Source organism: Carassius gibelio, chromosome A7 (assembly GCF_023724105.1).
Source record: "Carassius gibelio isolate Cgi1373 ecotype wild population from Czech Republic chromosome A7, carGib1.2-hapl.c, whole genome shotgun sequence".
Lineage (NCBI taxonomy): Eukaryota > Metazoa > Chordata > Actinopteri > Cypriniformes > Cyprinidae > Carassius > Carassius gibelio.
Window position 1 is genome coordinate 3466698 of NC_068377.1, and position 27482 is coordinate 3494179.

Below are 27482 nucleotides of genomic sequence, written 5' to 3' on the forward strand. Positions count from 1 at the left end.
AGCTCTAGCGGTTAATAAACAGAACTGCTTGCGTCTTGTGGAAGAACATCGTAGCCGGAACTACTTCTCTCTGTTTATGTCTATGAAGAATCACAAAGGTACTGGGTTACTCCGCCGCGGTACCCCCGAAGCAATCTAAAATAGTCCGAATATAAACACTTATTATAGGTGCACCCTAGTGATTCAGGACAAGCCAAAAACACGGTTTGGAAAATGGATTAATGGTGTACTCACTTATTATATACATTTTTCTACATTTTGAACACAAACAAAGTTACGGACCGCAGCTCTGATTGGTTGTTTTTTACCGGGAGCGATGGAGTTTCTGCAAATGGCAATAGGAGCACTGGGAGGAGCCAGAGGAGCTTGATTTTTTCACAGATTATCTGTCTCATATTCTACTGTCAGGACATAATGACAGGTTTAACAAATATGTAAAAAAAAATTTTTTTTTAAAGTTCCCTACAGCACCTTTAACAGGTAAACCATGTCCCTCTTCGTTGATTAAAGTGTACATCAGACCAATAGGTGTTACTCCCAGCATGCAACTTTTTGTGTGTGTGTTTCAGTGTCCCACAGTGTATTCATCAGCTCATTCTGAGCAGTGTGTTAAATGCCATTAGCCAATTAGCCTCCTATAGGCTGGATTGCCACACATTCCCAGCATGAGGGTACAAATGAACTGGTGTGACTGTAGGATAACACAGAGCCAATGTTTGAGAATATATGAAATGAAAATAAAGAACGTCAATGAAAGCATTGAATCGTGTGTAACGAAATGCATCTCCATAATGTTCATATTCCATAAGAACTGAACATACAACATAATTTTCGAACATATGTTCAATAACGGGTTCATCATGGCATTGAACACTTTTCAAAATGCATCACATTAAGGAAGTAAAATGAGTAATTGCAATTTAATTTAATTTAATTTAAGTTGAGGAAAAGAATCAGAAAGGAGAATCTGAAAAGTGGCTGTACGTTGAAAACAAAACCTCAGTGAGAAAAAGTCAATAATGGTGAAAAATCTGAAGGAAAGGAAGAAGTCAAGGGGCTGACAATTAGACGACTGAAGGTGTTTCAGGAGAAGGAATACTTCTCTTTGGATAAGGTCTCGGTCATTAGAGCTTGCTACTTTGCTGCAAATGTTATACCATTGACATTTCCAGCAAAATGAGTCTTTTATTCCTCTGTAATGACCTCCTAAAGGTTAATGATCCTGTTAAATCTCAAATCCTCTCCTTTACTGTCCTGAATCAACTATCTTTTTATAACAAAGCTTTGTTGACAGCTCTCTGCAAACATTTGGATTGCTGTCCAATCAGATGAGAAGCAAAGCATATTGTTTCTCATATCACTGTTGCTAAAGTATACTAAAATGGTATTTTTCACTTTGTCTAAGATGCACTTGGACATTTTTGTTTGCTCATGTTATCGCATCGATGCAAGGACTTTATCAAACTGGATTTTCATTGGCCATAAAAGCGTTGTCTCTACCTCAACAGGATATTACATTCAGTATGTATAACCAGTCACGGATGTTATAAAGTGTTTATTGAAAACTTTTATCAAGGGAGAGGGTTGGAATGCTGTACCAGGTGCGCTACTGAGCAAGTTTACGCCATCAGAAAAGACAAACATATAAAACTGTTTAGGCAAACATCAAAATGTATTAGTTTATAAATCATGCACTATGTTAAAAGTGTTTGAGGTTTGAGGAACCTGGACCTGTGTCTGCAAGACCAGCAATGATTCAATGAAAGGGCTGATACAAATGGGCATTCATCTGACTGTCTCTGTAATATGAATAAATACAGTGCATTAGCCTATAATAATGAAGATTCCCGCTGGACAAGCAAAGTGAAAAGTGAGACCACATGGGCAATAAAAAGCCACAGGTTAATTACTAACGCAAAACATATGAATATTTCATAAGGACGTTGAAATCTCTCGTAAATAAAAAGTGAACTGCTTGACAGTGATACCACATGCATTTACTCCGTTGATCAATATAACAGCACAGCGCTCTAAACAAAGACCCATCACCAGCTACATTTGCACCCCACACAAACATATGCACTGGCTGTGCATATTAATAATTAACATGGTCATTAAATTGGTGATTGCAGAGTAGATAATGGAATAGTATAGCAGGAAAAAAAGAAGTGGAGGACAAGAAGGAGACAAAGAAAAGTGATGCTGTATGACTTTACCTAAAAAGAGAAATCTATAGCAGCTAATCTGAATGTCCCAATGAAACTTTCAGGTATCTCGGGAAAATGTTTGTACAGTAACTAGGCGGGGAAATGAAAAATGTTATAAGGTAACCTTTCAGATAAGCTTGATGGACAACATAATAGTGCATTCTCAATAAAGAATCACACGGATGATATACTCAACTCTGCAGTAAAATACAAGCATCTAAACAAAATTTTAAAACATCTAAATAAATGTCCTTCAGATTTCAATGTTTGTAATATCCATAGAAGGATCTGGGTTGGTTAACAGACCATACTGGATCAGATTCCTATTTTACAGCCATTAAGAAAGTATGTTTCATATTATTGAATGAATGAATCCGGAATGACTACCTCCATCACGTTGTAATTGTCATGTGATCTAGCAGCATTCAGTTGTGTTGCAGTTGTGTCTTATGTTTGGGTCGTCTGGTTCATAACAGTCAGTATTTAAAGAGGGGGAAGGTAGAGAGAGGAGAAATGTGGAAATTATCACAAAAAAGTGAGTTTGTTTTCCCTTAAGGCACTTTAAGTCAATCACACACACTTTGGTTTTCAGGAAGAGCCTCCTTTTGTGGTGCCATCTTTATTTATTATTTAGGATTTTGAGATGGTGCTGCTTTTTGTAACCACTGTAGAGCCACTTTTCACGGATGTTACCCAATATTGTCATTCACACACACACAGGCTCACAGTCGACCAGCTCAATATGCTTGGCTTTTCTGATGTAGTAAACTTGCTCGGTAGCACACCTGGTACAGCTGAGATTTTGAAGTGCTCGGGTACGAGTCCTCTGAATTACAAGTCGCAATATAAGCTAACTATATATAAGCAAATGTGTTTGGAACTCACATTTGCTTTTTTTTAACACTGTTGTTGGGTTCATGGCAGGGCACTGTAGATGAGGGGTTGAAGAAGTAAGTTTATACACATATTGTTATTAATTGTTATTAACATGTACGTGAGTGTGAATGTCAGCAGAATCGCATATGTCTTACAGATTGAAGATTGTCAGGTAAAAGAGCATATTAATGCAGTTCATTCAATCTGCTATTTTATTCCAACCTTTACTCCAGACATATAAATAAATATTAAATGTCATGGTTGCAAAAAATCAGTCAAAACGCTTCTGCTTTTTATCCAGCTTAACTACAGCAATAGCTGGATGCATTTCTCCATATTAGGGATTTCCTGGCATAAGGACAATCTGTGTGAAAGCGCCTACCAGTTTCAAGTATGAATGAAACATAAACTGCATAATGTTCACATTGCCTTAATTTGGATACGAATAAAATGTTGGATCACGCATAGAGTTGTGTGTGGGGGGGGGGGCATGTCACCTGTGTATTCCGGTTGCCAGGTTGACACAAACTAAACATGCTTTTATCACTTTAAACATGCTTTTAATATAATTTAGCAGAAATGACAACAACACGTTTTTCTAATAAGCCTGGGCTGCGACCAAGTTTAACAGACAGCTGAATTACGGAGGCTGAGGTGAATATGCATGAATCCTTAAGAATGCATGTGAATGAGTTTATCAAGTCACTTGTGCGTTCATCAGAGCCACACCCAGTTTGTAAAAAGTCTATCTTTTGTAGCTCCTTTGTCTTACGTTCTGACCCACAGAGTAAGCAAGCTTTGGTCAAGCTTACTGATTTAATGTATTAGAAGATATCGAACACATTAGCAAGCCACCCGATCAATGACTGCACAGCCAAATACATTAAAGTCGAACAACTTTTTAATTTAAGTGGACCTCAGGTTAAAAGTGGTGTATGAAAACTGTGCTTATGACCTCTTTTAAAAAATGACAGACTTACAAATGAAACCCTGTTTAACCTGCATTACTTTCAGTGGGTACAATGCATGTTTGCACAAGATCAATCCGCTAGCTAAACGGACATGTAATGAAGATGGGAAAGGTCAGTGTTTTTGCCTGCTGTGCTACAGCGATGTAGGGGTCTCAGTGTGAGATTATTAGCTCTGATCTGCTTTGACGGGAACTAAAAGGTTCTCCTTACGCTGGTGTCTGCTCTGTATAACACCAGTCACAGCTTCACCAAGATACAATACTCACAAATACATACAGACGTGTACTTTCTCTGTTGTATAGCTCCACTTTAGTGGTAAACAATTAAATATCTCACTTTATCAGACAGCAGCAGCATGAAACCCTCATCTTTAGTAATGTGTGTTACTGCTTATTGCGGCACTTCTCACTTTAATGTCACTTTTTAAATTATTTTTGCATATGTTATATTTATTGGATCGTGCACTCTCAGAAAAATAGGTACAAAAGCAGGTACTGCAAAAGTATTGGTACCTTAAAGGTACATATTCGTACTGCTCCAGCGACAGCTTTTGTACCTGTTTTCTGAGAGCGTGGGTTATATTTCTACTTATTTACGTATTTCTTAAATATCTGACACATTACACTTTTTCTGAATTGTATATTTATTGATGATATATCACATTTTGTTTGTGAAGACGTGGTCTTTCTAAATGTTTACAATACTTGCAGGTGTATCATACTTACTGTAAATGTGTTTATGATCCAAGGGTGTTTCTTTGTGTTATTGAGGATTCAGCTTTTCTTGTAATCATCAAAGATTAGACAAAACTATTGTTTACAAAAATTTATTCATACAAATCATACAGCACATTTTTTTGTTTGTTTTGTTTCTTACATGTATAATGGTGCCCTTGTACTAACGGTCAACACAAGACAGAGATTTATCTTAATGTTTAAGTAAGGCTTTGGGCACTTATCAGTCTCCGCACACAAAATGAATTTCAAGGCTGAGAATGTGTAATAAATGCTACAACACAGTATGCATAGAGGAGTTAAATCGAATAACCAGAAAGCCAGGTGGCATTTGAACAAAGTATGTTATGTGAGAAACAGGAGATGTGTGAGCAGGTGATTGCAGCATGTGGAGGGCCACTTAAGTGCCATCTGAAATTGGTGGCGATTTTAAAGATGAAGCAAAGGCACCCAAGCCGCTAGCTGCCTCCTGTGTCACAAAGCCTGCAGGAGAATGCAGAATTAAACACAGATTGATTTCACGTGTTCACCCTTTTACACACACACACACACACACACACACATTATAATATGCATATGCAAACATGTACATATCACTAACAAGCTTAAGCATATACTGTATAACACTGCCCAAAACTGTGATGTAAGTTGGAGTGTAATTTCAATGGTTGTTTTTATTATGGAATACATCTATATATGTCATACCCAACTCATCTAGCAATTACCAGCTGATACTTACAACCACACTGTGAGTCTCAGTGTTTGAAGATGCAGATTTAATTCACATTTATATGGACAATACATTTCCGTTCTGTTCACAATAAAAAGATAACTATAAAACACAATTTGAATGAGCTGTAGGTTTGTTGTCTGCCACTTTAATTGCTCAAACCTCGCCAACGTCTGATTGGCTGTCAATGTTTATTTTATCATTCAAGAAAAAGAAAAATCCTTCTGAATGATATTGTTCCTCTGTGTCGTTATCGTTTTAGTGGGGTGGACTTCCATATTCACTTTCATCATAGATGGGAACGGACATTCAGGAGCTTTTTTTTCCAGAAAGGTTTGTGCAAGAAAAGAAAACGTGTTGAATGGCTTGTGAGATTTAAGCCATGGATGAAAGTGTGAAGAACTTGATGTGAGTAAAAGGATGGAAGGGATGAGAGAGACCCCTCAGAAGAGCACCTTAGAAACTCACCGGGAATTCAGGAGGGAACTGTCTCAGCCAATCCAATAAAAATGCCCCAATCTCATCCCCATCCGGGAACACACCAAAGTCTACGTCTTGTAGCAATTGGTGCAAATCTAAGTCTTCAGGGCTGTTGTAAAAAAAAAAAAAAAAACGTTGTTCTTAATAACAGGAGTGAAAGAAGATTGTCTTTGAGACTATTTATTTACTCATATTCAGGATGATGTATTTAATTGACAAGGTATTGCAACAAACATGAATAAATAAACAAACAAAAAGAAAGCATTGTTAGCATTGGTAAAACTATACGACTGGTCCACAAGGAAGATCGTTGCATTGTCAGGTGCTTCAGTACAAAAGAAAAACAATGTTATTATCAAAATATTTTTCTTAATGTCTTTACTTAATACATAAATACATGTTATAAAGGCCACATCTTCATAAATAGTGACTAATTCGCTCCAAAAGCTGTACATGTACATGATGTACGCGTTTGAAAAAGGCTACAAACAGGCGAGCCGCCGTCCTCTGCTTCTGTATCTCTGTCTGTACCTTTTGCCCAGGACTGCGGCCAGATACTTCTTCATGGCCATCTGCTTCCGGTAGTGACTGTAGCTGTCGGTGAAAACCCCGTCCGAGTGACGCTTTGAGAGCGGCTCGGTGTCGTCCTCCATCGTGCTTCCTCCCCTGCGTTGGAGAAGTCACATTATTTTGGTTTAAATGTGCATATGTTTATAAACTATAATATGGTTGTCGCAAAAAATCGTTTTATTTAGGAATATTTAGGATATTTCATCATAGGATAGTAAGGCATATGAAAAGTTAGTTATGCTTTTTCACCAGTTTTGGCGCGCTTCCGATTAGACTTTGATTTGAAAAAATAGTATCGCATTTAAAAAAGTCGCGGGAGTTCTGCAAGATTCCATCGAACGGTTTTTAAAAACAACAATGCGTTCCTGTGTGAACGCGCCTTTAATCTTCCATGGAAGCGTCTTTATAGCACGGAGAAAGTCGGAAGAATAAATGACTGATAGCACTTAGGATGAGAGCGTGAGGAGGAGAGATGGAGAGAAAGAAACGCTGTTCTCACCCTACGCGTTTGGCCATCAGTGTGTGCAGGTATTTCCGCGCGGTTAACTGACCGAGCGCTTTCCGGTAGGCTTTATTAAACATCCCGTCAGCGTGCCTTTCCAGTCTGGAGGACAAAATGACACACACACAAAAAGGTTGTAGAAAAATGTAGCCTATCAGTCAGTGGTGGTCAAAAGAGAGATCAGCTTCAGCTAATATAAAGTCACACACACCTAATTTACAACAACACTTTCAGGTTATAGGTAGCTTTTTCACCTTTTCGATGGAGGACTGTATAACGTGAGTGCGTCTTCAGTGACTGAAGGAGAGCTTCGAATAGAGATCTGGTCACTGTCAAAGGTCAGATCCGTTAACGAGTGTCCCTCCTCGTTAAATCCTGCGGTCTCCATCCTGTAACAAGACATCAAGTCATTTAATTCAGCCCAATTAAAACAGACTATTACTGTAAATTTGATCTAAATAATAATTTAAAAAATGCATTCTATTTTCAAATAACAAAACAGTAAAGGTATTTCTGTAAAATTGCTTTCAAGTTTAGTTTGGTCTAAAAAAATAAATGAATAATAATAATAGTTTTGTAGACAATCGTTTTGTGATCTTGCTTTACTACATCCCTGATCAATATTTTTTCTTATAGGCTATTATAGCTACTTTATTTATGCCGGGTAAGATCAAGCAATATCTATATGGCCGTGTCTTTTAAAACGATTTACTTTAAAATCGAATTAAATGTAGACCACTTTCTAATCAAAGCGCGTTCACACTCGCGCCTCACAAAGAACGCTCATGTAAGCAAAAAAATACCTCTTTAGTAGCCTGATGTTATTTTTTAATAGCTATATATTATTAGACATATGGCGAACAAAAAAGGCATCTGTTCAAATTTGTGAGATCGGACACTTATCAATAAAACTCGTAAATGTATTCATTTAACAGTGTTATTGGCCAAGTCCTGTTTCACCGTCCAGCGACGCTACAGCTACTCGACATCTTCCCAATCCAGATCGGTACCACTGAGACCTGTTTTTATACAGTCTATGGGTGTTCCCGTACCTGATGCTCGGGTAACTCAACGGCGAACACACGTGGCATTGTACGAGGAGCCCGTAGATGAGGAAAGCAAGAGTCGTTTTGCTGCTCGTCATCATTCTGTAGAAGAAAGCATACGTTAATTCGCAGAGAAGTATTTAGAACGTTCTGCCTTCGACGTTCCAAAATGTATCTCTTCACTGTCCTTCTGTTAGTTTAACGGCAGCATCAGGTGTCTCTGAGATCTCCACTAAAAGGATGCTTCAAAGTAGGCAACAACAACAAAAAATACTCTCAAAACAGCACTTTTAACTCAAAACTGAATTATTGCGCATTGAATCCCGATTCAAACAGACGCACGTCTCTTCCAGCAGTGGTTTCATACCTTCAGCAGCGGAGGACTGCAGCTACACTGAGATGATACTCTCTCTCTCTTTCTCTCTCTTTTAGTCTGCTCTTTAAACTTTTCTATGCGTCACTATGTTATCCTTATGAGCACGGATTTTATTCTTAGATCTCCGTGATGAGAGTCAAACGGATATGAAACGCGTTATCATTTGTCTTCATCTCTCATTACAGCATCGCGAGTTTTATTCCTGCAGACCTTGCTTCTGCAACCTTTTCACTCCCAGCTGTAGAGACTGTCGACGTCATCATCCCTAATTACGGAGAGATCAGTGCACTTTTCCTTCCTCCAGACAAATACACGTTGGGTTCCCGTGTTTTATGGGGACTTCCCATATAATTATTTTTAATACTGAACGAACTGTATATCCTCTAAACCTAAAATGCAACCCCTCAGAGAAACGTTCTGCATTTTTCCATTAAAAAACAAAAAACAAAACTTATAAGCCGTTATCCCCATGGGGATCACAAAAAATGTCCCCACTATAGTGCACACAAAGAATTACAAACGTTCAATATCTATTACTGTTTGACTAACAGTTTATATATGATTCAAAAGATAAACGCATGATTTAAGTATTATGCACTTTATAATACACTTTATGGAGCAACTAAAGCGGGTGCTGGATTTCGTAACTTTTTAACGTGTTTCCGTAAACTGAAAAACTTGTAAAACCCTCCACTGAAAGTACAGGTTACCAAAACTGAAGGCGTCTTATTTAGTTAAGCATGCTAAAAATTCTACTCTTATAAAATGCTGGGTTGTTTCAAAGCAAATTTGGATAAAATATGGAATAACCCAACTTTTGGGTTAAAAATGTAATTAAAAAAGTTTTTTTTTTTTTTGTTAGTACATATTTGACCCAGCATGGCACATAAAAACCAGCTGAAATTATGACACACCACCTGTGTGCAGGTGCAGTTGCTGTGTAAATGCATGTATGTCAGCCCTGAGCAGCAATAATCTGTCCGTGTAAAGAAAGACGCCTACTTCCAAAGGGCCTCTGTCACCTGTGCAGCAATGTAAATTTGGCATTAGAAGATCCGGAAAAGGCTGGATACAAGTCATTAACATACGTCTCCTTTTTGTTCAGCCTGCTGAAACACTTCCCACACATTTTCATTTCCTTTCTGATTTGTTCTAATTAATTAAATAGAAACAGAACATCAATAAATGCATTCTACTATTACAAAAATAAAAGTTTTGCATTTAGATGCAATTCTGCATTTGTCTTCCTTCTTAATGTATTCCTACTTCTTAAAGGGATAATGCACCCCCCCCCCCCCAAAAAAAAAATAAGAAGACAATTCGTTAATTATTACCTCACACTCCTGTCGTTACTAACCCCCAAGATCCTCGTTCATCTTCAGAACACAAATTAAGATATTTTTGATTAATTCTGAGAGCTATCTGACCCAGATGTATTTACCACAATCAAGATCCAGAAACATAGCAAGGAGATCAGGAAAATAATCCATGTGACATCAGGGGTCCAACAGTAATTTTACGAAGCTACAAGAATACTTTTTGTATGCAAAAAAAATACAAATAAATAAATAAATTACGACTTTATTCAACAATTTGTCTCCTCCGCTGCACATACATTTTCTAACTTGCTTGTTCACATACTAATTATTTAACCCTCTGGGGCCCTCTTCGGTCATTCTTGACCAATTTTTTTTTCTTTTTTGGCATTTTTAAAATTTTAGCTTCCTTGGGATGAGATGACACTTGGTGACCTTTGTCACATTAGCAATATGAAGACACACACACACAAAAAAAATCATGGACATGATTCAGATATGATTCAGACATGGACTTCTTCGCAGCAAGTTTAAGTACTAATACTTCTAAAATTAATTGTTATTGTTTTTTATTGTTAACCGAAATAAACTATTAAAAATGGCATTTGGTGAGTGATATTAAACTGAAAAATTATTCAACTTAAAAATTAGTAAATTTTGCCTTGACACCTAAGCAAAAAAAAAAAAAACCTTCCAATGCTAAAACCTTAAATTGAAATAAAAATAAATCTAAATAGAAATATTTAATATTTAAACTAATCAAAATGATGAAAGGACATCAACGTTTAATTCCGACGCTGAAATTACAATGAAAAATCAAATCAAATAAAAAAGCCAATCTGAAATCTTAATAAATGTGATAATTATATATAAATAACCTTTAGGGTTCCACGCATACATGATGATCCTCCGGTCCTCTGGGTTCGACCTGATGCTGTCGATCACTTTCTGTAACTGGTCAACACTTGCCCAGAGTAATCTTCACAGAGAGTAGACATCACAGATGAGCTCAGACACACATTCATAGAGAAATGTCCGTCAAACATCCCAACGAGTCTCTCAGTTAACGAGATCTTAGAGACATGTGTCCTACAGTAAAGCACATCACTGCTATCATATGTCCACTGGCTGTACATAAAGAAGGGCACTTACCAGTGTGCATGTCTTTGTATTCAGCTCCAAAGTGCACATCTGATGAAGGAACAAACTCATCTACATCTTGCATAGCCTGAGGGTGAGCACATTTTCACCAATTTTCATTATATTTTTAGGAACTATACCTTTGAAACAGACTTAATCAACACACAAATGCTTTTCTCGAGACTCTTCGCTTCTTCGTGTCACTTAAAAACCACGTCTTGAATTAGTTGATGGTTTTATACTCTGACAACAAACAGAAGTGACTTTTTTTCTGGTTTCCTGGCAAGTTTATATCAGTTTATAATGGTTTTTCATCAAATTCAGAGCACGAGGTGTTTTGACTGTCCTCTGAGACTGTACCTCGCCAGAAATCACCCCGTTTAAGATTATACTCAAATCTAAACCAAAATTAAAAACAAACCCACATTTATTTATTCCCATGAAACTGTGTGTCTTGTTATTCTTTTAGTGAAAAAAGTACATTTCTATAATGTAAGCCTACTGAAAAGTGCTCTATTAAGTGCACACTAATTTTGTACTTAATATACAAAAAAATCCTCTTTTAGCATCTAAGTGTAGGCTACACCATGAATATGAACTAAAATGTGCTTAAAATGTATTTAGGTATAGACAATATAAACTGCATGAAGTGAAATCCAGTAAGCTATCATCCTGTCATGTTTTGTTTTATTATTTGTCATTCTGTTTATTAGGGGACTGTGGACCTCTAGTGGCCCTTTACGTAAAATATCAGCATTGGCTATTTCATATAAATATTTGCGTTTCTAAAATATTAATGGATATTTTCAAATAACATAAAAAGCCATTATATCTGAACATATAGCTAAATATTGGACAAAGATGACAAAATGACAACAAGTTTTGGAATGCCTGCATTAAAATACGAAAGTGTCCGCATGTTTAGAAAGCCATGTTAAATCAATGCAAGTTCAACTTTGAAAAAATATTGTGTGTTTTTTTTTTTTTTTTTTATCATATCACTGCAACTCGTATTTTTAAATAAAAAAAATATTCTGTGATTGGCTTTCGGCACTTTGTACTAAACTATGCATACATACATGATGCTGTTTTGTTTATAGTTGTTTAAGCAACTTAATTATAAACATTATGAACTTTTTTCCTCGGACAGTCATGTTATATTATGCTTTGAATTAACGTGCATTAGTAATATTTTGCTCGATGCGCCCTCTTGAGGCCTCAGGAGAGAAGCCAAACGCTTTTCTTCACCCTAACTGAAATTATGCATTTTAAATTATTAATATAATTCGGATTTTAATAATATTATAACTATGCAACAACATTCGAATCTAGTTTTTCAGCCATTTCGACAGCACTGAAATACAATGCTGTTCCACTTACGTTTGAGATTGACTATTCTACACCATTTTAATCGCTACACCCTAGTAAATATATATATATCGTTTCTTTGGTTTAAATGATATATAATTTAATGAATCCTCTTGTAGACCACACATTTACCTGGGCAACTAGTGAGATGTGACTGTGAATATGAACTAAACTAATCTGTCCCGACTCCTGACTGATCCAGGTCCAGGTCTGCGCATGCGCGAATCACATGTTGCTGTGTGTTGTTATTGTGGAGTAAGTGAAGGGCAGAGAGCGGCACAGGAAAGCTGGATCTGCTTCAGACTGGATGGCAGGATGACATGCTCAGATAACACGACTACACCGGCGTCCCTGATTAAAACTAACTGTCGCCGCTCGCGTGCGATAAAGCCGTCGACGTCGCTTTGGGTAACATTGTAGCAGCGGACGCGCGCGCAGCGATGAACGCGCATCTGTGGGCTCAGCTTCAGGCGGGCAGCTCGGAGGTGGACTGGTGTGAAGGGAATTATCTCATCTATCCCGGAATCGCGGAATTCTATAACACCGTGCGTCCCTCTTCTGCGCTGTCTCTGTGTTTAGTCGCAGTGTCACTCGCTAGTTGTTGAAGAAGTCTGTAAACTTTAGGACTGCTTTGCTCTGCCTGTGTTTTTCTCACATGCATGCTTTTCTCAGTGTCACAGAAGATTCCTGTCTGTTTTCAGATAAGCAACGTGCTGTTCTTCGTGCTGCCTCCGATCCTCATGTGTCTGTTCCGTCAGTACGCCACGCACTTCAACAGCGGCATCTATCTGATCTGGACTCTGCTGGTGGTGGTTGGTGAGTTTCTTCTCTTGTTCTCTCCAGCTGTTACACTGACCGACAGGAACTTCTTGCACAAGTATGTCGGAGGTCTTGTTTTTCAGCACATTAGTAGGTGGCAGCTTTTTTTCTGGAATCCAGTCTTCCTCTTTTCTGGGAATATTTCTGGTCATCAGGAAATAGCTGAGCTGAGCAGGAAGGGCTACTGAAGGAAGTACATTATCTCAGAGAAAATAAATGTATGCTTGCTCTTAAATATGTGAAGCCAGTAGTCAAAGCCATTCTTCTAATACACACACACACACACACACACACACACACATATATATTTATATATAGTTTGTTCTGTAGATATTTATTTTATTTATGTTGTTAGCTTTATAGGTTTGATATTTTAAATATAGCTAATATATAAATATTTATAATTTTTTTAAATAATATTTTATTATTTATAATATTTTATTATTTATATTATTATCATTTTATTCAATTAAAGTTATAAACTGTGTAGGCTTTATACACAAACACACACACACACACACACACATATATTAAAGATGTATATATACATTATATAATTTTTATTATTTTATAATTTATTTGTTTTTATTTTATTATGTAAATAATTTTTTTTTCTACATTTTCTTTCTTATGTTTTCTTTTTTCCATACAATTTATTTATTTATTTTGGAATATCATGCATAAAATATCCCTAAATACACATATAATCTCTCTCTCTCTCTTTACACACACACACACACACACACACACACACATATTTTTACATTTTACTTTTTATAATATTTTATAAATGTATTCAATTAAAGGTGTCAACTGTATTTATTTATTTATTTGTTTGTTTCTACATTTCATACTTTCTCTATTTTCTTTTTTTCTGCACAATTTATTAACTTATTTTGTAATATCATGCATAAACTATCCCTGTTACCTGACAGGTTTCACAGGTATCTGTGTTGTGAGAAAACACTCCTGTTACCGTAACCGCAAACAAGGGAGGGACCAGCCAATCAGAAACACTCTCTGCCTGTCAATCATCCCATTCCGAGCAGCTGGCGTTGTGTTGACTCTGCTCTGAATAACCACAACATTACAAACATTTCATTACCCAAGTTAACCCGGGGTTACAACAGACATTAATCCTGGCTTAAGGACAGCGTGAACAGCTTCTCACTCTCATTGGATCTTTTGGTTCAGTTTACAGAAGGACACACAGACCACATTTCACTTAGTCATCCGTAAGATGTGTTTATTTTCACATGAGCCAAGTGCATTCACAAGTTGATCTTAACATGGCTGAAACAATGCAGCTCTGTGTCCCTCTCGGTTGTTTAAGTTGCCAGCTCAGCACAAACGTCGCTCTGTACAAATGTCTCCAGAGTTTTTCTGCTCTAAAGGAAGCTGCTGACTTAATTAATCCGAGTCAAAATCCTCTGTGTCATCATTTAATACAGTGAGTATAGTCGAAGCATTGGACACAGACAGAGCTGAATTCTGTTGAATATATAGTGTTTGTAATATTGACATAAGAAAAGAAGTCTTCTAAGAAAACACTATAATCAAATTTAAACCAACTAGATTTGAGAAGTTGCGAGTGGCTGGGTTTTCTTCTGGTTTATCATGTGCCTGTCATCCAGTCGTGACAGTAAAGCTGCACAGTTAGAGTTATTACTCATGTTTGTGACTCAGAGTCAGGCCACAAACGTGACGAAGCATAATACTTAGTGGTTTGTTGCTTTAGAAAACACTCATTTCAGGCCTCTCAGATAGTGGTTGGGCCCTGTGTCCCAAAATGGAAATGGGTCAACAGAAACATTATATATTTTTTGTTATGTTTTGATTTTTAAACTGCTTGAAACACTGGTTAAACAATTTATATCTTAACATTTTGTGACTTTTCCTCATTTAGGGTCATGAAAGTGCATGCATTTTAACATTTGTGTATTTTGGAAAGGCTGTCTAATTCACAGCCATTTGTTTTGTTTTGGCCAACAAAACAACAACAACAACAAAAAATAATAATAATTGCACAATAGTTCAATTATGAAATATATAAAATATAAAAAAAAAAAATTACAGTGTAAAACTGCTAACTATCAAGAACATGTTTGTAAGGGTTTTCTAATTGGAGCTCATTCACTAGTCTGTTGCTGCACTATGAAGAAGTGTGAGAAACCCATAACAAAAAGGCTATTTATAAATGAATATAAAATATTAATACATTTTTATTTACATTACCTACAAATAACGTTAGATGCTCTTTATACTTGTAGTTATTTGCAACTCATTCTGCAAATAGTCACTAGAAGTAGTCGTCATAAATTTTTAATAAAAATGAGACAAATTGACCCCTTACGCAAATTGAGGACTAATTATGAGTACTCAAATACTATTCTAGTGTCAAAAACCAGAGTATTCTTTAAACCCCTTTATAATCTCCATTTTTAAACATAAAAAAACCATCAGCGATGTATTTTGACGTAGCCCATAGAGCTTCTCTTTTATTAATAAATGCTTCTCATTCAAAGTATGTTGCATGTTATGTTCCCAGTTGTATGTTAATGCATCCGAAGCTCAGCAGTTTGTGCAGATGTGAACGATTCTGCTTCGATGCAGGGCTAAATTGATGTGTATAATTGACACATGATCCTGCTGTTTTTCTCCAGGGATCGGCTCTACTTATTTCCATGCGACGCTGAGCTTCCTGGGGCAGATGCTGGATGAGCTGGCCATACTGTGGGTGCTCATGTGTGCCATCGGCATGTGGTTTCCCAAGAGATACCTGCCCAAGATATTCCGCAGAGACAGGTGCGCTCGCATACTTGCATGCAAACACATTGAAATCACAAGTACTTGAAGATGCACAACATTCAGCACCACTTTTCTCTTGTTTACTTCTTTCGTCTTTCACCGTTTCCTTTCCCATGTCACTAGATCGAGGTTTCAAATGGTCATCGGGGTCCTCTCAGGGATCACCACCTGTTTGGCCTTCATCAAGCCAGCGATAAACTCCATCTCTCTCATGGCGCTGGGAATCCCATGCACCGCTCTTCTCATCACAGAGCTAAAGAGGTCAGAGCTCCTGCGCACACACACACACACACACACACACACACACACACACACACACACACACACACACACACATCAGTCCTCAAGTGCTTTCCATGTTATCGCATTACAAATTTATTCCTGTGCATGCTTGATTTAAATCACAGTGACAGCTTCCTCTTTATAGATGCCTCGCTTTATATGGTGATGTCCCTGTAACCTAAATTTTATGTTGTGCAATAGGAAAGCATGTGTTTTCATATTCAAGGTAGATTAATTTAGCTGTGCTTAAAGGTAACTTATCTCTCATGTTTTGTGTGGCTTGATGAGGAGAGGTCTGCTCGTGAAAAGTGCACTTTAGCATTATTTTAAAAAGAGTACTTGTTATGGAAATAATGTATTTTAAAGATACTTAAGTACCAGGCGAATGTAATGTTTTTAGACACTTGATTGCATGTTAATTGCAATTCAATTAAAAGGTTTTATAGTTTAAATTTATATTAAATGCAATTAGCTGACGTTTTAAAGACTATTTTGTATGTATGTATGTATGTATATATGCATGTTACATTTTGGCCGATACCGATAACCAGTAAATCCTTAAATATAAAAGCCGATAACCGATATGTTGGCACATAAATATAAATCAAAATTTTTACATAATTTTTGAGAGCCTGATTACCAAAAAAGTCTCACCATTCAAAGGCATTAAACACTTTACATAAATCAGACATAAAGCAGCCTTACAAATAAATTAAATAATGCTTGAATAATGGAAACAAGTAACTGGACAATATTACTTACGTGTAAAAAAATAACTAAATCGTGCCATGGAAAATATAGCCTAAATGTAAATGCACAAGCAAACTTAACTGTGCTAGTCGTGTGGATCCGTTGTAGATGCGCTCTTCCATTAACAATGTGCTAAAACATGGGCGAACAAAGATTCCTTTACATTATTTTACAGTAGCTAATAATCTCATTATAATATGACACATGTTTCAGTTCACTGCATTTTCCTTTTCGAAGTGTTTCCAATGATATTTCAAGCAATTAAAAACCATCATGGTGAACAAGTGTGCATCTGAAGTGTCTCTGCAGGAAATAATGCATTATTTATCGGCTCTAAGATATCGACCAAATTCTCTTATCGGTTCGATAATGATAACAGAAAAATATCTGCCGATATAGATATAGTGGCCGATATATCGTGCATCCCTACAAAATTCCCTTACAAAATATTTCTATATTAAATATAGTTTGACAGCACTATTAAAAATATATTTACTTGTTAATGTAATAATGAATAAAACACTGCAGTTTACAAAATTATAATCAAGTGCTTTGCATGAGCATGTTAGTCAACACATCAAAATAAATGTGCTTTAAAGCATGTATAAAGATTATTAAAATAGTTTTTTTATGTAATTTGACATAATTATAAAGTGTGCTTTTAAAAGTGCACTTAAGTGCGTTAAGAAACTGTCATGAAAGTGTCTGCCTTAAGAGTTATTATTTCATTAATATTATATTGTCTGCAAGCACAATTTTTTAAAATACTTTTAAGATTGTAAGCACACTTGTTTGTGAGAGGTTGCTGTTCTAATATGTGTGACTTATGGTTTGCACTTAACAGACCATAAATGAAAAAAAGGAAATAAAAAATTAAGGTGGAAGTAAATACAAGTAAAGTACATTAAAGGAGTAGATGAGTAAAGTAAAGTAAACTACAGAGAACGTATTCATCCTAAAAAACCACATTACTCTCATACTAATTGTGCTTGTGTTTATAATAAATTCATGTCAGTACATTCAGCAGCACTTTAACCATATATTTAACCAAGATAATAGCGTAATTATGTAAATGACATATAATAGTCTTTAAGTCTTACTTAAGAGGGTCAGAAACACTCTTAAGTTCAGCTAATCATGTTTAATATACAGTTAAACTGTAATACATTTAGATTTAATTGCAAAACATTAAGTTCAGATGTTTCAAGCATATTTCCGCAAAATAAAGGAACTGACAAATTACAAACAACTTTAGAGCGGAAGAAGGCTTTTTCTTTATCAGTTTGTCAGAGTAACAGTTTGCACTTCCTCTCTCTCTCTTTCTCTCTTGCTCCTCCTCTCTCTCTCTAATCTATGATATTTTAGTGTTATTTATACTGTAAACAGTTATAATATGAATATTTTGAATTATTTGATAGTTTTTAATTTTAGTGTGCGTTTTAGCTATTTTGTTTGCATTTTTTTTAATAATGCATTTATATTTTGCTTTTTATTTCATTTTATTTTAGTTAATTGGCAAGTTATCATTTCTGTTTTTTAGTTGAAGTTTTCGTGTAATATTTCTGTCTTTCAGTAGTTGTAGTGTAGTGAAGGAGAGCATCATCTGCTGTGTTTGTTTGCTGGGCAGGTGTGTGAAAATGATCAGCAGCGTGACTTACATCACTCTTGAATTGAACAACATCATTTACAGTTATTTAATGTCAAGCAAACAGCCACTTAACCAATGCTAAATCAGATGTAATAGATATAATCTTATAAAAGTAACCGTACACAGTATCTCTTCAACAAGCCTCAACAGTTTCAGCATTATGGCACTGAGATCAGGATTATTACACTTGACTAAAACTATAACTGAACCTAAAATTAAAACCATTTTCGTTACTTAAAAATATAAATAAAAATGGAAAATTAAAAATAAAATGATTAAAAATATCGATTAAAATTTTTTATATTATGTTTTATAATAAAATGTATAAGAATACATTTTTACCATTAGTTGTTATGTCTGTATAATATTTATGAATTGTTATTTTGAGATGTAGTTTAACTATTTCAGATTTCAGATCTAAGTTAACTAAACAAAAAGGAGAAAGGTTGATATTAACTAGCTGAAATAAAATAAGTTTGTTTGTTTGTGTGTGTGTGTAAATATATATATATATATATATATATATATATATATATATATATATATATATATATATATATATATAATATATAATATCGGTTTGCAGAAACCGATAATATTTTATTTTTATTTTTAAAACCCCTGTTTTTTATTATGTAATCATGTTTTAATATGAGTTATATGTGTGTGTGTGTGTGTGTGTGTGTGTGTGTGTGTGTGTAGGTGTGATAACCTGCGTGTGTTTAAGCTGGGTCTTCTCTCGGGTCTGTGGTGGACTCTGGCGCTCATGTGCTGGATCAGTGATCGCATTTTCTGTGAGATGTGGTCTTCTGTCAACTTCCCATATCTACACTGTGCCTGGTGAGTGAAGTGATCAAGTGCACTCAACGTACAGCACCTAGTCAACATACAGCACTGACAACACATTGCTTTAGTCCTGTCACATTCAGTCTGTCTGCTTCTACTGTGAGGCACTGCTCCCCAAACTGATGAAAACTAATCGTTCATGAAATCAAAAAACCACATTTTCAACACGCAAACATTAAAACCATTACAAAAAATACAATTATTATGAATTATTGTAATGAACTTAAAATAAAAACCTTAAAAGAGCATTTTTGGTTGCTTTCTATGTACAGTGTATATATATATAATATTAGTTTAACTTGAAGTACTAAAATAACCATAAAACTAAGTAAATCAAAACTCCACACCAAGGTTTTTATTAATAAAAATTAATATGAACTATAGAAACTATAGAAAACGGACAAAATGACAAAAATACACAACAAAATTGCTAAAACTGTAACTATAAGAGAAAACAGACAATAAAAAAATAAAAATAAAATAAAAATACAAGTGATAACTAGTTTATCGATGATACTAAATAAAAAACGTGTCCGTCATCAGAAAACCAGCAATGTTTAATTAAATTATTGAAACATTAAATTATATTAATATTATATGTTCAACTCAAAATGTTAAGAGTTAATACAGTTAATAATCCACTGAAGCCGAATGCACTTTAATAAAGCTAATTATTCAGTGTCTGTCCCTCTCACAGTTTCTGTTTGTTTTCCACATACATTTAAATGGATAGTTAAATGTTAAACATTAAACTAGAAACATTGTCTCATATTACAGTATAATTTTTCTCCGTAATTACATTAGTAGGCTAAAAAGTGCATTGTAAAAACCATTGTTTTTGTGACTCCTGTGATAATATTCTCTCTTCATGTTCCCTCTGTGTGTGTGTGTGTGTGTGTGTGTGTGTGTGTGTGTGTGTGTGTGTGTGCGTGTTCAGGCATATCCTCATCTGCCTGGCGTCTTATCTGGGATGTGTGTGTTTTGCGTATTTCGACGTGGCGTCAGAGGCTCCGGAGCAGGGCCCCGTCCTCAGATTCTGGCCCAGCGAGAAATGGGCTTTCATCGGGGTGCCATACGTCACTCTTCTGTGTGTGCACAGGAAGCCCTCTATTAAGGTGACTTAAACTGTGCTTCCTGAGGTATCCGACTACTCTTCAGTGCACTTTGTAATGGACTTTCACACGAAGGAGAATCCTGGTTTTCAGGTGGATTTGTTTAGGGAAGGATGAAGGTCAATCAAGGTATTCATGCGAGTATTTAGTATCTTAACTGCACAAAATCAGCTCTCGGTTTTTTTTTATGTTTTTGAAAGTAGTCTCTTCTGCTCACCAAGGCTGCATTTATTTTTGATCAGAAATATTGTGAAATATTATTACAATTTAAAATAATAATTTTCTATGTGAATGTATTTTAAAATGTAATTTATTCCTGAAACACACAGCTGAATTTTAGCATCATTTATGAAGTTTTCAGTGTTTGTTTACACTTTTTGAAACCGATAAGTAAAAAAAAGAAAAAAGGAAATTAATAGTTTTATTCAGCAAGGATGCATTCATCAAAAATGACATTTGTAATGTTACAAAAGATTTCTATTTCAAATAAATGCTGTTCTTGTGAACCTTCTATTAATCAAAGAATCCCCAAAAAAGTCGTAAATATTAAGTCGCCAAAATGTTTTCAACGTTGTTGATAATATGAACTATTATTAATAATTGAGCACCAATAATTACTGGAGGAATGATGATTAAAATTCAGCTTTGATGACAGGCATAGATTGCATTTTACAATATATTAAAGTAGAAAATTTCTATTAACTCTTTCCCTGCCATTGACAAGATTATACGCCTTTTCGTGTTTTCACTGTTATACACTTGGGGGCGCTGTTACACATCTTCTGAACGAGTACAAAACCTCCCGAACAAAAACACACATGAACAGGAGGAAGAAATGGGTGATCTCTTATGTCAACAGATGCATATGATAAATAATCCAATCATCAGCAATAAACAACATATAAATGAAAACTGCATAATGTTATGTAGTAAAAATGTTGATCCATGAAGTGTTATATATCTGTGCAAGCTTCTGAAGTTTTAATGGAAGCGATTTAAATGTAGAGGCTTTGATCTTTATTTTTTAGTATATTGCATATTCCAATATTCATACAGCAAAATAAACTAATTTGAGTGACAATGGTCAAAATCGCTGACGGTTTTTTCAAATGTGCTGGCAGGGAAAGAGTTAATATTTACTGTATTTCTATTCAAGCATAAGAGACTTGGTGAGCATAAGAAATTTCTTTCAAAAACATAAAAAAATGGGTGTTTTTAAATAAGTACTGAATATAAAACAAAACTGAGAAGTGGGCTTCAAAAAGCACCAGGAATGAATTATGAGGATAGTAATGCTTATTTGTGTGTTAATATTGTGAGAAATGTTAACACATAGCATGTTATTTCACAGTAGTACTACTCGTTAGTTGTCTTTTTTGACAGCAGTTAATACATTTAGAATAAAAAGGCGCACTAAGTGATTTTTCATTGTTTCGCTGGTTAAATAACAAAAGGGTTTGGAGCTTTACACAGAAGGAAACATTTCGCATTTATTCCATAACATTCATTTCCTTTCATATTAGGAGGATTTTTTTGAGCTGCCTTTATCTCATGTGAAGGTACATCAGTTTAAACATTTGCCAATAGGACTAATAATTTATTTTGGTGTAAATGTTGGGGAAAAAACCTGAGTGCATCTCATCCACAGACCTGTTACCTCGATGTGAATTATGATGCAGCATAAATTCTCAACTGTGTTGCACTACTGTGAAATGAATGCAGTGGATCTGACGGATGCACGACCATAGTTTGGTGAACTGAATGTGAAGGAAGTCTCCCTTACATTCCCTTGAATGCCTTCACACAGAAATGCATTTATCTCTATATAGCCTACTGCTTTCTCACATAGAGGAACAGCAGTTTTAGCTTTATCTCTGTAATTAGTTAAACTTTAAAACACTATACAAAAGCCTTCATAGTTCAATTGTCAAAGATCAAATTGTTGTTGTTCATTGCAAAATGGTTTATCGAAATACCAAAAACTTGATGCAATAAAAGCACAAATCCAGCTGTGGTCTGTTCACCAAAGGCACATTCATGCTGCTTTCTTCCAGTGCCACACAAGTGCATCAGCATTTCAGAGAGAAGCTGAACATCACCTCAGTTTCCAGAGCTGTAGCTTTTCTAAAGCAGTGTGATTTTGTATTTTTGTGTAACTTTCTGCCAATGCAATGCACAGTGTGTACTGTAAGCCAATGTGAAGGCCATAACATATGTGTGTGTGAGAGTGTTTGTGTGTGTGTGTGTCATCCAGACCCAGATGCAACACAGGGACCAAGTATACAAAGACTATTTATTTTTGTGGCTTGTAACCGATTAATAGTTTTGTAACTACCACTGATTAATGATTTTGTAACCCAAAGTATTTTTACACCTTATTTAATAAAAACATGCTGCGTATTAACACGTTTGAACAGTGCATTGTGTCTTTCTTAATGTGTTCATGCTTAAACAAGCTCCTAATCCTTCTAAAACACTTTCTAACATTTCTAAAAATGTATTGATGCTGAGCTGTTTGTGGTAGATTGCCTGTGCCGTAATGTAACATGCTATATCTCACCAAAATCATATCTGTACAGGATGTGTAATACTTCAGGTTCATATGCATTTTGTCAGCTACATGGAAACATATCAACATATTTAAAGGAATAGTTCACCCAAAATGTAAATTTGCTGAACATTTACTGACTCTCAGGCCATCCAAAATGTAGTTTTTCTTCATCACAACAGAGAAATGTAGCATTGAATCACTTGCTCATCAATGGATGCTCTGCAGTGAATGGGTGCCGTCAGAATGAGTCCAAACAGCTGATAAAAACATAATTATTTTTGAACTGATGGACTGTGGATTATTGTGATGTTTTTATCAGCTGTTTGGACTCTCAATCTGACGGCACCCATTCACTGCAGAGCATCCATTGATGAACAAGTGATGCAATGCTATATTTATCCAAAATCTAATGGCCTGAGGATGGGGGAAGTTTTATTAAATGTTTATTTTTTGGTTGAACTATTTCTTTAAGTGCAGTAAAAAAAGCATATACATTGAAAAATGTAACTCAGAATACATGTCAGAAAAGTTTTATTTTTCAGCTGCCACATAAAATATTCAGTCCGTGTCAGAATAACCATGTTTTGTAGTACAATATACACCACTACAACTGTGACATTAAGATTTCAGCTGCCATATAAAATATTCAGTGTGTCATAATAATGTGCAGAACATAAAATTAAACACCAATAAAGTCAAAGACACAGAACTATAGTCCATCACTATATTTTAACGATATAAAGTATAACATTGGGTTTTCACAACTAAAAAAAATCAAGTTTAATTGATGAAAAATTAAACTCACAAACAAAACCGAATAAATGTCAGAAAAGTTGAATATTTTTTAGCTGCCATATAAAATATTCAGTGTGTCATAATAATGTGCAAGAACATAAAATGAAACCCCAATAAAGTCAATCCACAGAAATAAAGTGCACCATAATATTTTAACAATATATATTACACAGTAAAAAAACATTCGGTTTTTACAAATCTGCTAGATTCTGATGAGCTCCATTGAGCTGGAGGAGGAAGTATTATCTCTGGAGTGTCTCCCACACGCCGGCTCGGTGTTCAGCTGTGAGGCAGGGCTTCAGGAGCGTCTCGACGCCCTCCGCTCTTCTTCTGAAACGCTCTCGGTCTCTGGCCATCTGCATCCAGCAGGAGCCGTCCCTCGCGGCCCTGCTCGCGAAACCCCAGGCCAGCAGGGGGCGCACTGTCACCTGATCACTGAAACACACCTGAAACAGAAGGAAACACCAGCACTTTATCAGAAGAGCACACACTGGAGCTTGTGTTTAAACCCCGACCGCAGGAACCTCAGGCATGTTAGTCATGCAGCAGGAGTCATGTGACTGTCAGCATGAGTCAGGGTTATTATAGCAACTATAATCTGCTGACAAAATCTTGTTCGCTGACTTTGTCTCATGGACATTTTATTTTTGCCTGCTGCTCAATCTCACATCACTTTTTGTCACTCCCCCCCCCCCCCCCTCCTTTCTCTCTTTTTTAAAATGAGTTATGAATAATTCACAATATCATAAATAGTGTTTTATGTTTATTTATTATTTTAAATCACAATGTATTTACTTGTCACTATGTAAATATATTAAGTGTATTATCTAAGTAATTAATTAAAGGAATACTGTTGTATATACCATTTTATATATATATATATATATATATATATATATATATATATATATATATTTGTCTGTTATTGTAAACTAAACTTAAAAAAAGTTTTCATTGTTAATTTAAATAAAATATTAGTTTAAATATTTAAACTTAAAAATTGTAAGAAAATTTGAAATATTGTCTACAATTTTGTGTACAATTTTGTCTGTACATCAAGAGGTTTGTTTCCAAACCGTTTAATCGTAAAGTGAATGAAAATACAATAAACTATAAATATTAGATGTAAAACTTGAAAACGCAAAAAATAAAAAATAAATAAAATGGCTAAACATAAAAATGTAATAAAAATAAAGCTACTAAATTATAACAATAAAAGCTAAGAACTATAATGTTATATTAACAGCACTGAGTTTCCATGATATATGTACCTTGGCGCCTCGCTCCTTTGGTTTGGGCTCACACTCCTCTGGTCTTGTGTCAGGTTGAGTTTTGATCTGTGAGCACTGCTCGGTGTTCGTTCTGGAGCCGGTGGACGAGCAGAAGCTCAGAGGGTTGTAAGGGTCACCGCTGTTCAGGAACGATTCCCAAAGCTCAAGACTCTCCGCTGACGCCTCAGAGTCACCTTCCTCATCCTCATCTGACCATTCAGAGTCCTCCTCCTCCATCTCACGGTCCTCATCATCATCAGACTCCCCTTCAGACAGCCTGGCTTCATCATCGTCCTCTTCATCCCAATCAATCGCCGAGGAATCCCGCTCATCATCAAGGTCCATAATAATAACCTCTGGATCCTTTATTTCTGAAGCTCCATCCCCGATCTCGCCTCCGGGCCTCTCCAAGGCCTCCAGGCCGCTCTTCTTCAACTCGCCGGTCATGGTCGTGTTTTTTCCCACACACATGAAGAAGAAAATCTCTGAAAGGCTGAATAGCTGGGTCACACTCGTGCAGAAGTGCAGGACTCTCTGGATGACCTGCCACAGACGGAGCCTGATCTTCACGACGGACGACTGCATGAACAGATGCAAACCGCACTGATACAGCAGCAGCAGCAGATGATGATGATGTGTGGAAATGGTGAATGGTACCATAATCAAACTGTAAATAAATAAATAAATACATTTATGCATTTAGCAGACGCTTTTATCCAAAGCAGCTTACAGTGCATTCAGGCTCACATTTTTTCCCTAACATGTGTTCTCTGGGAATCGAACCCACAACCTTGCGCTGCTAACGCAATGCTCTACCACTGAGCCACAGGAACAAAAACAAACATATGCCATTAACCCTCATGCATCCTTCATACAGCAGCCCTTAATTAGTCTTTCATGGATAAATTCATGGCACGAAACTCTAATATTTACACACACACACACACACACATATATATGTATATAAATGTTATATCACTATCTTCGATAAAATAAAAACTATAAATTCCTGCTATTTTTGTGAATTTTTGTGTATTTTGGTATTTACCTCTAAAAGCAAAATATCTATTTAATACGTGATGTTTATTTTTATGTTCTATTTAATATTAATACAACAGTATATTCAGATGGCTAAAATATTAACATTTGGTGATTCTGGTGTAATATTATGATATAAAAATATCACAATGTACGCTATAGGCTCAAATCTATAAACCAGTGTTGTTATGAACTTATGAACCTCTTACGTTTTACAATTTATCACGTTACAATTATAGAATAAAAAAAAAGAGAAAAAAATTAAGGAAACTATTTATATATATATATATATATATATATATATATATATATATATATATATATATATATAAATGCTTAAATTTGTCCCGATGGTTGCTGGAGGGTATAAAAAAACTATATTTTTAATTACATAGCTATTGAAACCCAGTGAACGCTTCTTAGTCACCAGAAGGATGTTTATTACATTGTAGTTACAACATCTAACGTTACCATATTTACCGATTCTGGTAATACCCTGATTCTTTCACATATTAACCAGTGTTTAACTCAACTACTCAAAGTATTACTTCTATAATCAGTACATCGAATATAAAAGTGTAGTTTTCTATAATATCTCGAGTGTTTATTACCTTTGTGAGTCCTCTCAGCCTGTCGCTTGGCAGTCGCTCCAGTCAAGGTTTGGTTTTCCGACGGTGGAGTTACTAACGTACTCAAAAACACTGTTTGAGCTATAAGACGGATTCGGTTCAGACATATTCTCCATGGTCGCTTTGTTCACAAATAATCTCACGCTCGGGTTTTATTTACGAATTCATTCTTGTGTGCTGTTGATAGAAATGCCGTTGTGAATCACAGGAGCGGTTATATACTGCGTCCACACGCGGGGGCGGGGCTTGCGTGTTGACGTCAACGCCTTCAAAAAGAAAACATTTCGCCATTCACGTACATCACGTAGCACGCGCTTGGACAAAAGCGTCTGGTTGAGACCGGTTGAGACCGGATTGCATCACACCCAAATATGGAGAACAAACCAGTCTCGAAGCAGAAACCGTAAACAAAACAAGGAGAGTGTCTTGGCATTTTCATTTTCTGATTGAATCACACAGAATGGGAAACCTAAAGCCAGGAATCATGGGTCCATAAACCAAACCTTTATTCCCTGTATACCATAAAGTATTGATAAGCATTATGATAATAGAAGTGATAAAACAGTCACATGACAAGGTCAAAGAATCTCAGGAGTGACACACACACACACACCATA

General features: G+C 35.8%; 3 protein-coding genes across 7 annotated transcripts; 1 reads left to right on the forward strand and 2 right to left on the reverse strand.

The window, feature by feature from the left end:
* Positions 1-4864: 4864 nt before the first annotated feature.
* On the reverse strand, positions 4865-13111 carry LOC128016444 (glucagon family neuropeptides). Of its 5 annotated transcripts, none has more exons than XM_052600951.1 (8): positions 12972-13111; positions 10961-11036; positions 10687-10787; positions 8123-8218; positions 7325-7459; positions 7068-7172; positions 6530-6664; positions 5975-6107 (listed from the first exon to the last, which is right to left on the reverse strand). In XM_052600951.1, exons 4-8 carry the CDS (start codon positions 8215-8217, stop codon positions 5975-5977), a joined length of 603 nt encoding a protein of 200 aa, XP_052456911.1. In that variant the 5' UTR covers position 8218; positions 10687-10787; positions 10961-11036; positions 12972-13111. The 5 variants fall into 5 exon arrangements, with proteins under 5 accessions (XP_052456912.1, XP_052456911.1, XP_052456909.1 ...); XM_052600949.1 differs by lacking the exon at positions 12972-13111 and adding an exon at positions 12449-12586; XM_052600952.1 differs by lacking the exons at positions 10687-10787; positions 10961-11036; positions 12972-13111 and adding exons at positions 4865-5271; positions 8484-8907 and having other exon boundaries at positions 5987-6107.
* Positions 12720-22995, forward strand: LOC128016443 (alkaline ceramidase 2). The gene is made up of 6 exons (XM_052600947.1): positions 12720-12861; positions 13018-13132; positions 15799-15940; positions 16067-16204; positions 19326-19463; positions 20407-22995. Exons 1-6 carry the CDS (start codon positions 12757-12759, stop codon positions 20591-20593), a joined length of 825 nt encoding a protein of 274 aa, XP_052456907.1. The 5' UTR covers positions 12720-12756; the 3' UTR covers positions 20594-22995.
* Positions 22996-23646: 651 nt separating this feature from the next.
* On the reverse strand, positions 23647-27062 carry LOC128016442 (protein phosphatase 1 regulatory subunit 15A). Its single transcript, XM_052600946.1, has 3 exons — positions 26848-27062; positions 25199-25865; positions 23647-24373 (listed from the first exon to the last, which is right to left on the reverse strand). The coding sequence occupies exons 2-3, from the start codon at positions 25856-25858 to the stop codon at positions 24170-24172; spliced, it is 864 nt and encodes a 287-aa protein (XP_052456906.1). The 5' UTR covers positions 25859-25865; positions 26848-27062; the 3' UTR covers positions 23647-24169.
* Positions 27063-27482: the final 420 nt, after the last annotated feature.

Bases quoted from the DNA above. Each gene is read 5' to 3' on its own strand.
- LOC128016444 (XM_052600951.1), bottom strand. From the start codon at position 8,217: ATGATGACGAGCAGCAAAACGACTCTTGCTTTCCTCATCTACGGGCTC. The intron at 7,460-8,122 runs GTACGGGAACAC...GTCTTGTTACAG, and splicing joins TTGAGTTACCCGAGCATCAG to GATGGAGACCGCAGGATTTA. The intron at 6,108-6,529 runs GTACAGACAGAG...TTTTTACAACAG, and splicing joins GCCGCAGTCCTGGGCAAAAG to CCCTGAAGACTTAGATTTGC.
- LOC128016443 (XM_052600947.1), top strand. From the start codon at position 12,757: ATGAACGCGCATCTGTGGGCTCAGCTTCAGGCGGGCAGCTCGGAGGTG. The intron at 16,205-19,325 runs GTCAGAGCTCCT...GTGTGTGTGTAG, and splicing joins CTCATCACAGAGCTAAAGAG to GTGTGATAACCTGCGTGTGT. The intron at 19,464-20,406 runs GTGAGTGAAGTG...GTGCGTGTTCAG, and splicing joins CCATATCTACACTGTGCCTG to GCATATCCTCATCTGCCTGG.
- LOC128016442 (XM_052600946.1), bottom strand. From the start codon at position 25,858: ATGGTACCATTCACCATTTCCACACATCATCATCATCTGCTGCTGCTG. The intron at 24,374-25,198 runs GTACATATATCA...CTTCTGTTTCAG, and splicing joins CAAAGGAGCGAGGCGCCAAG to GTGTGTTTCAGTGATCAGGT.